General features: G+C 42.2%; 2 protein-coding genes across 2 annotated transcripts; one reads left to right on the top strand and one right to left on the bottom strand.

Moving 5' to 3' along the window:
• LOC8061549 (E3 ubiquitin-protein ligase ATL41) lies at window positions 5294-6522 on the top strand. Its single transcript, XM_002438178.2, has one exon. It carries the CDS (start codon window positions 5607-5609, stop codon window positions 6117-6119), a length of 513 nt encoding a protein of 170 aa, XP_002438223.2. The 5' UTR covers window positions 5294-5606; the 3' UTR covers window positions 6120-6522.
• LOC8061548 (senescence-specific cysteine protease SAG39) lies at window positions 9193-10323 on the bottom strand. The gene is made up of 2 exons (XM_021448536.1): window positions 9900-10323; window positions 9193-9779 (listed from the first exon to the last, which is right to left on the bottom strand). Exons 1-2 carry the CDS (start codon window positions 10237-10239, stop codon window positions 9193-9195), a joined length of 927 nt encoding a protein of 308 aa, XP_021304211.1. The 5' UTR covers window positions 10240-10323.

The following is a 13637-nucleotide window of genomic DNA, read 5'->3' as shown; positions in this document are numbered from 1 at the left end:
AAGGCAGATGGAGAGGAACTAGGCTGCTTGGATGGGCTGCAGCTTCCTTCACAGATAGGGCAGGAGCACGCTGCATAGACAAGGCAGCAACACGCGCAGATAGGGCAGCAGCACGCGCCACTGATAGGAAATTAGCATCATGCTCAGATGGGGCAGCCTGAGGACTGGGAAAAAGGACGTAATCATCTTCATCATAGTGGTTAGAGTTTTCATTAATATCTTCAAAAATAGCATCTTCAAATGGTTGAGCGTCATGTGCCTCATCAACATGTTCTTCAGACGTTGGGCTCTACATAAACAATACAAGAGGGTTAATATGTATTATTCACATGTCACCATATCATCTAGCAATTCAAAGTCTTGAAGTTCTTTACCACATGATTTCATGAATTAGAACCATTGTGTGAGGCAATTTCCATATTTCTTCTTTGTTGCACTATCATTGCCTCATCCAGTTTCTCTTCCAATTCTTGTATGCGTCGTTCTAGAGAAGCTTTGTCACTTTCAACCTTTTTACGAGCTAGAACTTCCATTTGTAGCCTTGTTGGCTTGTAACACTTCAAACCAGGGGTTCCAATAACTTGGGGAGTTGGTCCTAGACCCAAAGCACGAACACGCCCTCTTGGCTCTTTTTCTCCACAAGCAACAACGAAGACATCACCTTGCTGAATTGATCTTTCTATCAACTCTGGGTGGGCTTCAACAACTTATTTAAGTTTGTTCTAGCAAAATAGAAAAGGGTTGTTTATACACTAGAGTGAAATATTACATACTAAAAGTCTTTTATGAAGAAGAACTTACAATTATTGGCTCTGCTTGTTGCGATGGAACTCCATTTTTTCTTGTATGTGTTCTAATATAGATTTCATCTCTTCGAGGCACGCGCCCTAGCTCTATAGCCTAAAATTGTTTTAATTTAGTACTAAAATTGTAGCAAAATAATGCACTAAAATTGAATGCTAGACATATTTTCTATACCATTTCATGCCTAGAACAAGCAAAGCTCTTGCTTCCTGATGTATGATGTATCCTCAACTTTGTACGATTAGCTTTGGATATTTCCATTCGAGCCTAGGATAGAAATTGTTAAATTCAGCAAATATATTGTAGTCCAAATTTGCATATAACAAAATTTACTCCTTACTTCAAATTCAGGAGAGGTCCAATGCTTAATGAGGAACTTCCAGTCAGTAGGTTTAACTCTATCACCATGTTTTCGCTGCAGTGCCTCAATTGTTATTTTTTCATCAAAAAATTCCTTCTTCAAGGTTGCCTTAAAATCCTTCCATTTCCTTACAGCAGTGATTAGAAACCAGTTTTTGGCAGCCTCATCAACGTCATAGAATTCCTAATTTTCCATTGACAGCAAATCAGTCCTTAGGATAGTAATCTAATACTAAACATAAGGATGGGACAACCCACACTCCATAGCAAATCAGTACAGAAAACAGTACATGTTGTGTGGCAGATTTTAGCAATCAAGGTCCAAAGAATTGAAGAGGAAAAATACCTTTAATGTTTCCCACACTTGGTCTTCCTTTTCAACATCGACAAGCCTCCAATCTGAACACCCAACTGATAATGTTCGTCTCACTAGGCAACCAATGGCACTAGAAAACTGTCTATAATTCTGTCCAATAGGTTGACCAAATTCATTGAGTGTTATTTTGATTTTAGGCATGTTTGGTGTTCTTGCAAATATGTTATCCATCCTAGTGATGCTTCTTTTCCTCTTCTTTGGTGGACTAGTATGAAGATCTGTAGTAAATTTTAAATAAGAAACATGTAATACGACAAGATATTTGTGATGTAGCAAGTCAGTCTACAAGACCTTCATCCCCAGCTGGCTGGTACTCAGGATCTTCTTCAATCTGCTCATTTACACTTTCAGCTTGATTTCTCTGTGACCTACGTAGATTGTGACCTTCAGTTCCTGCATAACTTGATTGTGGAGTTTTCTAAAAAAAAGGCACATAATAGTATAAATATTTGTTAAGAAATATGCAATGATTGTCGTAGTAAATAAAAGTCTATACAAAACCTTTGTTCTTTTACTAGGTTGAATATTCTGTCCTAAACTATTCATAGGAGGCAGATTTAGAGCTTCAAGCCTCTGGTTATTGATTTTAATCTGGTCATTTCGAAGTTTCTCATACGGATTGACAAGGATATCCTTATTGCTTTTTTTGGTCTTAACATGTTTTCTCCTGTGAATGGACAAATAAATTAGCAATACTCACAAGAAAGAAATAGACACATTGTTTGACAAGACTTACTTTTTAGAACCTGTTTTAGAATTTTTTCGATCAACAATAATACCATCTATGTCTGTTCTAACAGAAGGGACAACCCCATTAACAATATCCACAGTCACATCACGATTTAGATTAGGTAGGTACACAACTAGTCCATTATCATTATTTATGTGCTCATCCTCCAAGTTATCAAAGTCAAATACTGTAGTGTGAATACACGACATCGGATCAGTACATGTACAAATATGTCGAGACTGAATCGCAAAAACAAAGTACTGCAGTAAATCGATTATGCCAAATAGAACTAGTCTGCATTTCAGCTTTCTATTAGTTTGTACAACAACTGATAGCATGAAAGTAAAAGACAGAACACAAGATACATAGTGATAGGCCAGGGTCACAGAAAAATTAAGATCAGGCTACTGCCAATACTAAACCATCACTTTTCTACAATAATCGTATCATCATTTAGGACATGTGATCTGACAGTGCGTGCGTTCCATGAGAAAAACTGAGGTCCAGCATCACCACCTGAACAATATTAAACCTGCAATATGTTGCCATAACTATAGATGTTTTCACTGCTTGTTGATTAATACGTAAAACACAAAAGAAAATGCACGTGCTACTCAATCTACTTCCCGATTTATTTCCTACCATTCATATACTACCGACACGCACTGCACTGACATGTTTTTCAGTTGTTCACAATAATGAGCACAACAAGGCTTTGTGTCAAAATTATTAGCACAGCAAGCCGTAGGCAAGGAAAAAATTGCAAGCAAATGTAACCTTTCTTCTCCACGCAGCAGTTGTGGTTGTGGCAGCAGGCGTCGTGGTGGTAGCAGCAGGCGTTGATGTCGTCGTAGCACACCTTGTCCACGAAGCAGCTCCAGCCCCCACTGCAGTTATTGTTGCCACGAATCTGAACAGCTGCTGCAAAGAAAGCGTCATGGAAACCAGATCAAATCACTAGTTCAAATCGAATCGATGAGGATGAGGGGAGGAGTCACGCACAGTCGCAATTGAGGGCCGCGTACGAGGAGCTGTATGGCAGGGGCTAGGGGCGCCAACTGGGCAGCAGCGGTGGTCGTCTTGGGCGGAGCTGCACGGCAGCAGCGGTCGTCTTGGGCGGCGGCCGTTGTCTTGGGTGGGGTCTTTGCCGGCGGCCGTTGTCTTGGGCGGAGCTGCAACGGCAGGGGCAGGGGCGCCAACTGCACAGTAGCGACGGTCGTTGTCTTGGGCGGAGCTGCAGTGGCGATGGCAGTCTTGGTGGCCGTGGTCCTGGGCAGCGGCGGCAGCGGTTTTTGGCGGCAGCGGCGGCGGGTGGGGTGGGCAAGCACCGTGATAGAGGATGGGGTGGGCAGGCGCAGGGAAGTGGCGGCTAGCTGAGGGAGAGTGAGTGGAAAGGTTAGGGTTAGTAGTATTTGGGCCCAATTTTTACCGCGAAGGCCTGTTTTCATTTTTAGCTTCCCGCGAAGGAACTTTTTTCCTTTTCAGCTCCCGTGCATGGACCTTGAGCCCGCACAAAATACACAGCCCTATATAGCGACTGATGGTTCGTCCTCTTTACAGATCTATCCCGACCGATAGATGGACGCTATAGCCAAATATCTATACCGACCGATCGTTTATCGCAAAGAGTATATTTAGCGACACATGATCCGTGGGCCACCTATACCGACCGACGGTTTGATGTTATTAGTATATTTATAGCGACACACATATGACACTATATTAGGGTTGTGGTATAGTGATTGAAACTGTTTCTTTTTAATTTGGACTTATTTTACTATATAAGTTTCATGTAGCCCTGATTGAGAGTTTTGGACCAGCACATTTCAACCTTGTTTTCTAGTTGGCTCCAAAGGTTTTATGTGAAGTGAAAAGAAGAGAAAGTGACGTTTTCTTATTTTCTAAAAGGAAACTCATAAAAGAAGCCATCCTAATTAACCTGATCGAGGTCATCTGCTCTAGAATGCCTGCTTTCATATTAGTTTTGTGTAAACACGCCGTTACTAGAATAATCGTCATTGATCCGGCACTGAAATCAGAGATGATGCTTTCAGTATGACTCCTGAGTCATGACCCGCGCCAAGGTGATGTCACCATATATATAATGAAGCTGATATGTCATTATGTACACTCTCTTACTGAAACATTCAAAAATATACAGGATTAGATGGTACCATGACTAAGCCTACGGATGCAACTGAATGAAAGGTCAGCTGACCTAATATCCACATTTGAAAATTAGCTAGCAACTACTTCCATATAATTATACTACCATCTCCACTCACAAATAAGTGATGTGATTTTGGAGATCCTAGGGATGTTTAAACCGCCACTTATTTATGATTGGCGGAATGCTGACTGTAGTTCATTTTCTTTTTTTTTCCGCTTGGATTTATTGTTTATGGATCAAATCAACTAGAGCTAATTAGGGGTCACTAATAGGATTGAGCCTATTTCTCTGATCTCCATTGTGTTTGCACCCTGCTGGCATGCTCATGCTCTGTGCCTGTGCGTCGCATCTCAGCTCATCAATTTTGTCTGGCTGCACATCAAAATCTGATGTGTGATATTAATTATTTTTGTCTAGTGGCATGCAATGAACCACCAAAAAGAAAATGTGACTGCACAGTGCACATTCTATGAGCTGAAACGACATAGAGCCATCCAAAGCTGCTGACAGAAGTCCGTCTTGTCAACTTGCATAGTTGAGAAATAAGTAATTTGACGCTCTCGGTCTATTTTCTAACCACCCCCCATATCAGGAAGATAAAATACTTATACTGTCATATTGTGGCAAGAAGCGTGGTAAAAAAATATTGATGCAAATTGTAAGAAACGCTTTTTTTCAAAGGAATGACCAAAAAGAGCTGAAATATATTCCTTCCCTTTGACCGTCGGCTTCTCTACCTTCAGGCAACAACAAAGCATGAAAATCCTCTTAAAAAATCGGCACTGCTATAATTCCAATCGAGCCCTGTGGATGCAAATATATCTAGGTTAAGTCAATATAATTGACAATGGCAAACAAATAAATGAGCAATTATCTCAAGAAAAAAAAACCCAGCTGCGCCTCCCGTTTTCTTCCTTGTACCTATCAGTAACTTGCAGCTGCCACACAGCCCCTGCTATACAATATACAGTGCTGATCGCCTCTTCCTTGGTTTCTCCCAACCCAACACGTACTTGAACTGGTGTCCATATACATCCAATTCCAAAGCATGGAACGTCAAAAGCAAGAGAAATCTTCACATCATCCATGAGAAACACATGACTCCTAGCCTAGAGAACATCATCACCAGCTAGACGCTACCATATACAGTACAGCATAGCAATAGCATGATCATGACAAACCCAGCCGCGATCCTCTCCGTGGCGCTGCTCATCGTGGGCGTCTCTCTGATGCTCGCCGTGCACATCCTAGTTGTTTTCTGGGCTCTACGACGGGGACTCGGCTCCCGCGACACCGGCCAGCACGCCAACCACCAGGACCAGGAGCGCGTGGAGGACGGCCACGGCAGGCGGGGACTGTCGCCCGGCGAGCTCGTCACGCTTCCTTGCCACGACTTCAAGGCTGCGGACGGCGAGGCGGCCGGGGACTGCGCGGTCTGCCTCGAGGCGTTCCAGGCCGGCGACCGGTGCAGGCAGCTGCCGCGGTGCGAGCACTGCTTCCACGCGGAGTGCGTGGACTCGTGGCTGAGGAAGAGCAGCAAGTGCCCGGTGTGCCGTGCCGACGTGGTGGACCGGCCGCCCAAGGGAGAGGCGAAGGCGGCGGCCTCGGGACCAGGGGTCGTGGAGATGGCGGGGAGGAGAAGCTCGAACGCCGCTTTGGAGATCGTCACTGAAAGATAAGGTCGATCGCCCCATGGCAGTTGGGAGTTGGGACGACCCAGGGACGGCGCCACGGTGCGTTGGTTGTGCAGGCATGTGCATAGTTTCTTTTAAGCCGCACCCCTGCAACTACTCTTTCATGTGTAAGATACATGTATACCCTTTTTATCTTGATTTTACTATATGCATGATGGTAGAAATGTTGCCATGCATTTGATCAATGTGATACTGTTTACATATATATATTTAATTTCTAGTGTTTTGTTCACTACTATGTTTAGGCTTTTTAGAGTCGCCAAAACAATGCTCTCCAGAGCTGGGACGGTAGCAGACGGCGGTCTCTATTAAGCCCACTTGTAAAAAATGGTGTGGAGACGGTGAGTTAGACATCCGTCTCAAATCTCAATAAATATAAAAACCATCCATCACCATCAGCATATGGAAATCTAGCTTTTTTTTGTTCGATCACTGCCGCTGCTCCTCCTTGTTGTCCTGCTTCCGCTCTTTCATCATGCAGTACACCACAGCTGGGCCGCCGCTAACGGATTGTCTGAGATCAAGAGTCAGAAGCATCTCCCTACCTCCCTGCTCAAGATTGAGCACATGCAAAACACCGGAGAGACAGATGAGGGGAGAGATGCATGTCGAGAGGGAATTCATAGAGTACCTCCATATAGAGAGAGCACCATGTGCGCCCCGCCCACCTCATCCATGCTGCTCTAGTCATTGCCTGCTGCATCACCCTCAGCCTTCGTGTCCCTTGGCATCCGCGTCCTCCACGTGCGCTCGGTTTGCAACCCCTTTCTATAGGTGGATTGACGAACCGCCTGTGCTGGTGGCCTGCGGGTAACTGAGAACCATCGGTAGAAATTCATTTCTATATGCGGTTCACGTAACTGAACCGCCTGTAGAAATGAATTTCTAAAGGCGGTTCAATTATGCCATCCGACTGTAGGATTTTTTTTATAAAAAATACAAAATCGTTTTTAAAAATAGAAAAAAAGATTTTAATTATAGGGAAGTCTCCGTCGCAAGTCACGTTTTTTCACGTAAAATCGCGTGCTTCGTGGCCGGTGGGATTCCAACCTGAGACCTCGCCCTTGCGCGTAGCCTCCTCTACCACTCCACCCATCAGTTGTATCTATATTAGAGTTTAGTTCCCCACATATTATCCTAAACCGAGCATATATTGATTATTTGAGGCCCTAAACGGATTCTAATGGAAAAGTTGTCAACTACAAAGTTTAATAACTTTTTAAGAATCTACAACTTTTATATTGATAGTTTCTCCATCTGAGGTCATTTACAAAATTTGAATTTCAAATTTGAGAAATTCAAACGTAGTTTTCGACGACAAGATGATTTCAAATGAAAAAAATTATCAACTACAAAGTTTCATAACTTTTCGAGATCTACAACTTTTATTTTGATGGTTTTTTCAAACGAGGTCATTTGAAAAACTCAAAAAATTGAATTTCAAATTATTTCTACAGTAGAAATATGATTTTTACAGGCGGTTTTTTAGGAGAACCGCCTGTAGAAATACATGATTTCTACAGGCGGTTTTGTTAGGAAAACCGCTTGTTGAAATTAATTTTCACAGACGGTTTTTGAGTTGTGCCCGCCAATTTTTTTTTATAGTCGTTCTTTAATTGATTCCGCCTATAAAAATTAAATTCCACCGCCAGCGTAGAGCTTCTCTGTACCACCAGCCTCCACCCAGCAATAGCCCAGGCATTTCCCCTGCGCACCACCATCAGCCTCCATTACACCACGCTTGGCCTCTGACCTCAACCTCTGCACTCGTAGGACCTCCTCCACGCAAGCCGTCTGCCGGTAGCGCTTGACGAAAAGCTCACGGCTCGATAGCTCGCTCAACATGGTTCATTAATTAGTGGCTTGGCTTGGCTCGGTTCATTTTTATTTCTGCTTGTGTAGTTAATGAGCCAGCTTGGGAGCCTAACCAGCCAAAGTTACTGACCTTAAACTTATATTATTTTGTAATATTTTATATCTTGCACTTTGTAGAGTTAGACCGGCCTAGACCTAGCAAACAATGGGATTATCATGACCAGATCATATGAGCCACCCATAGTTTCGTGGGTGGTTGACAGTAGCCGGCAGTGCACATCCAATTGTAGTTTAAGCTTGGTTTGGGCCAAGTGAAGCTTGAGGCTTGTTACTCTTGGTGCTTGTCAATATGAGACAATCTTAGTAATTCGGGGAGTTCTTGGTGATGGTGATAATCTTATTTAGAAGATTTTTGTGCTAGTTTGGATTTTGGAAGCCTACCTTTCTAGTGTTGCACAAGTGCATTTCATTCGCGAGGACTTTAGTCTTAGTGCCTAAAGAATTACGCTTGGGTGAGGTGCTACAACAAGTGCCGAGAAGAGTGCCACTGTACTTCAAAAATTTGGTGTTCTATTGTTGATTCCATTACTTTTCCTCATCTAGTGTGTATTTATATTACCATCTTGCAATCACAACTGGATTTTTCAATTTCTCCTAGTAGTGTGGGGTTCTCCTAGTGTTTTAGCATTCAAAATTTAGTATAAACTTTTCCCAGTAAATACCTCATAGTGAGGATTCCTTAGTGTTTTGACTAGTGGTAGTGTTTTATTACTAACTAAAAATATTAGGAGAACTCCACCATTTTGGTAGTGAATGTTCAATGGCTTCCTCATTGTGTAGCTTAATGTTACACCTAGAATGTATGGTATGGTAGCTTGACTAGAATGATAGGCTTTGAACTACAATTATATATAGGGTTAGGCTCCTATGTATTCTTGAATAAATTCCAGTTCATCCTGGTAGCCCATGATACATTGTGTTGCCCTTCGTCATTTCTGAATATTCACTCCAAGAAAATAATCAGAATGTATTCATGATTAATCATTACACATTCAACACATTACATGATTTCTAATAAAAATATGGAATTGTAGAATACATGTAGATGACCAATTTGAAACACAGTTTACAGACACACATTTGAACCAGCTATATACACATAGTAAATAAAAAAGCATATAAGTATCAATTTATTCCAATGTAAGCGTTTATGTACGAACTTAAAGGCTTATGAAGGTTTTGCCTACTCAGTGGGGTAGGAAGGCTCCATGGCTAGGCCACACATGCCCCTCTTGTCGGAAATATCCTTCTCCATTCTCAGGTAACCATTCTCGCCCCAAGTCGTGCCCCATGAGTTCTTCAGTAGCCAGTACTTGGTGCCATCACTGGTTTGTCCATAGCCAATGGCTGCAATCCCATGGTCCAGGTCAGTACCACATGAGCCAGTCATCACACCACCAGAGTAGAACTGAAACGTCATGTCTCCGCCGTCCACTGCCACCGACACGGGTTGGTTGGCCACGGCCTTCATTAGGGAAGCCTCATCATTTGCAGGCACATCCTCAAAGCCCTTGACGGTTGCGACACTGTTTGATCCACTCTTGCACTTGCCATCCGCAGCTGTGTAAGGATAGCTAGACTCCGTGGTTAGGCCACCTTTCTTGATGATGAACTTGAAAGCATCGTCCATCAAACCACCTTCACAACCCTGATCCTCACCATGGACATCGCAATCCACTAACTCTTGTTCCGAGAGGGAGATGAGCTTGCCGGTGCTTATTTTCACAATGCCTTCTGTGGCAGCCACAGCCGAGAACGTCCAACAGCAGCCTGCAATTAATTATTTTGTTTAGACGTATGTTATTGCACTATAGTTTACATCGTAATATGATAATATTAGTGTTGTCAAGGTAAATATATATGTATATCCTTTGTACTAAATGTACTTACCACATTGGCCTTGATCCTTGATGGGAGTGACAGCACCTTTGGTCCTCCAGTCGATGGTTGCCGGAAGTGCATCAACGCTAATATTCTCATATCTAAATCCGGTAGGGACCTTCACGGGGCTAGGTTTGAAGCCCTTGTTAGTCTTGGTAGCCCTAAATTCGTCGTTCGTGAGGTCGGCGAACTGGTTGACACCGAGCCAGAACTTGCGGTTCCCACCAGCATTGAACGACTCGATGAACTTAACATTAGATTTGAACACCTCGAACCGCTGAGCCTTCTCGGTGGCGTCTTTGTAGACGCGGCTGTACTGCACCATCCACTGCTCATGCCTTGCCACCATGGCTCAATCGTTGTTCAGGTCGCGAGCAGCAAGGGCAGTACCGCAGAAGAAGGCGAGGCCGAGGATGGCCAAGATTGATGCCTTGATGGCGTGGCCATGGTCGATCACTCGATCGATCAAACCTGTGAATTGGTTGCTATGCAGACCTGCTGCTGCTGTGCACTATATGCCTTTTGATGTGGTAATTGGTGCTGCTGCTATGGGTACGTATATATAGCTAGAAGATGTATTTTATATTCTTGTAAGTATGAAGAGATACAGTGCTTCTACGCTGTATTGTTGCTCAGCGGCATTGCTCTCTTGTTGCTCAGTCGAATTGCCTTGCATGATCTCGTGGTAATCAATAAGTACTGACTACCGTCGTCGATCATATTTTCAATGACAGCTTACATATAATCAGTCTCCAACAGTTTATATATTATACTTAAAACTAATATACATTCATTCATCATTCTGCAGATTATATATATAAACTGTTGGAGATCGATTTAGTATACGTAGAGGATGTAGACGCGGCCGGAGTTCGATCGGTGGCCGGAGATGGTGGCGGCCGGCGCTGGAGACGGCGCGGCGGCGGCGGCGCTGGAGATGGTGGCCGCGGCGGCGGTGCTGGAGATCGGCGAGGTCGCGCGCGGGCAGATGAACGGGCGGCGGCGCCGGAGACGATGAACTCGACGAAGACGAAGATGAACTGCTCAGATCCAGGACGCCCATGACTTAAATAGGGGCGGACCCTTTAGCACCGGTCCGTGGCTGGAACCGGTGCTAAAGGGTCCCTTTAACACCGGCTGGTGTTACGCGCCGGTGTTAAAGGGTCCCTCTTTAACACCAGCCGGTGTTAAAGGTCCTTTAGCACCGGTTCCAGCCACGGACCGATGCTAAAGGGCCTTAGGCGGGCTCGGGCGGGGTCCTGAAAATTTCCAGGACCTTTTAGCACCGGTTCCCACTATAGGCCGGTGCTAAAGGCCTTGTTTTTTACTTTAGGGTTTTTCAATTGTTTATATATACAGTTTATATTATAAATTGTATAGTAAATTAAATATTTTGCATAATATTTTTTAAACAGTGACATATATTGTAATTTTTTTAATGTACACATGAAAATTTTTAACGTTAAATATCTTACTATATTTTTATAATTTGCAATGATTTTGTAAGAAATGTTTAGTATTTTGTTAATGCAAAAATATATTATTCCAATAAATTTACAAAAACTATATCCAATCAACTGGAAATCTATTTTCACATCATATTGACGTTAAACTTTTTATTTTTGTTATTTATTACTCGATTTGCTAGTAGGCTATAGTTTTCATCAAATAAAAAATCGATTTATAATATAAAAATATATATCTTGATGAACACACCCTTTGACCGAACCCTAGATTGTCCCAAATGGAAAAGTCATGAATACAAAGTTTGTTACACTCATCAAGTTCTACATTTTGTCTAATGGTCAACTTTTCTTTTGGAAAAGTTTGAACCACTGAATTTTAAATTTTCAGAGAATTCATAGCCACACAGCGGTTTCGGAACCCTAGATGGTCTCGAATGGAAAAGTCATGAATACCAATATTGTTCCACTCATCAAAATCTACATTTCATATATAGACCATTTTTGCATTTGACAAAGTTTTGGGAAGGTGTAGTTGAAAATCCACAATTGACACATATAGTTTTATATAGTTTGTGTGAGATTCAAGAATTGGTGGGTATTGTTAACTTAAACTTTCTCAAATGGAAAAGTTGTGTATATAAAAAGTTTAGATCTTGATGATATCTAACAACTTGGTATTCAAAATTTTTTCATTTTAAGTAATTTAGTTTGTCATTTGACCAAGTTTGACCAAAACCCGTCTTGGATTTTATAGAAATGTGATTAGGATTGGCTCAAAATTATCCAAATGGAAAAATGGACAATATATAAAATATAGATCTTGATGATCTCTAACAACTTTGTATTCAAACTTTTTTCATTTAAAGTCATCAAATAGGCCATTTGACCAAGTTTGACCAAAGTCAAAGCATTGGTTTTTACAAAAACACCCTTTGACCGAACCCTAGATTGTCCCAAATGGAAAAGTCATGAATACAAAGTTTGTTACACTCATCAAGTTCTACATTTTGTCTAATGGTCAACTTTTCTTTTGGAAAAGTTTGAACCACTGAATTCTACATTTCATATATGGACTATTTTTTCATTTTAAGTAATTTAGTTTGTCATTTGACCAAGTTTGACCAAAACCCATCTTGGATTTTATAGAAATGTGATTAGGATTGGAAAAGTAGATCTTGATTAAAATGGACAATATATAAAATGTAGATCTTGATGATCTCTAACAATTGGAAAAGTCATGAATACAAAGTCATGAATACAAAGTTTGTTACACACATCAAAATTCACAACTCTCAAATATAGTTTCATACAAAGTCAAGCCGACACAACAGTGAACTTCTTCTTGACGTATGACCCTTGGTTATGATCCTGCCGTAACCATGGAGTATCCTCATTGTTTAACAGAATGCTTGGGTCTTTGTTGACTATGAAGGGCGGAATTCGATCATCCCTTTCGTAATCGCCTGACATGTCTGACTTGTCCTCAATTCCGACAATGTTTCTTTTCCCAGAAAGGACAATGTGGCGCTTTGGCTCATTGATGATTGAGTGGTCATCATTTTTTCCTCTCTTTGGTTTCGTAGACATATCTTTGACATAGAACACCTGACTCACGTCTGCAGCAAGGATGAATGGTTCGTCTTTGAACTCACTATTGTTAAGGTCCACGGTTGTCATCCCATACTCCTTGTCGACTGTTACCCCACCTCCGGTCATCTTCACCCATTGGCACCGGAACAAAGGAACTTTAAAATTAGCTGCATAGACTAGTTCCCATATGTCTTCTATGCGTCCATAATATGTTTGTCTGTTCCCATTTGGATCCGTGGCATCCACGCGTAGACCACTATTTTGGTTGGTGCTCCTTTTATCTTGGCCAACTGTGTAAAATGTGTTACCATTTATCTCGTACCCTTTGTATGTGAGGACATGCCATGATGGTTGCCTGGCCAACAAATAAAGCTGCTCATCAATGTTTTCATCACCTTGACATTTTTTGCGCAACCAATCGCCAAAAGTTTCCATGTGCTGACGCATTATCCAAGCTTCATTCTTCCCGGGCCACTGGGACCGTAGGAAATCTTTGTGTACCTCAACATATGGTTCCACCAATGAGGAGTTCTGGAGAACTGTGTAGTGTGCTTTATTGAAGTAATCGTTTCCCGTACCAATATATGTTTTCTTCCCAAGTGTTCCCTTTCCGCTGAGTCTGCCCTCGTGTCGAGATTCAGGAATGCCAATTGGGTCAAGGTCTGGAATAAAGTCAACACAGAACTCTATG

Source organism: Sorghum bicolor, chromosome 10 (genome assembly GCF_000003195.3).
Source record: "Sorghum bicolor cultivar BTx623 chromosome 10, Sorghum_bicolor_NCBIv3, whole genome shotgun sequence".
Taxonomy (NCBI): Eukaryota; Viridiplantae; Streptophyta; class Magnoliopsida; order Poales; family Poaceae; genus Sorghum; species Sorghum bicolor.
This window is presented reverse-complemented; position numbering and strand designations above follow the sequence as displayed.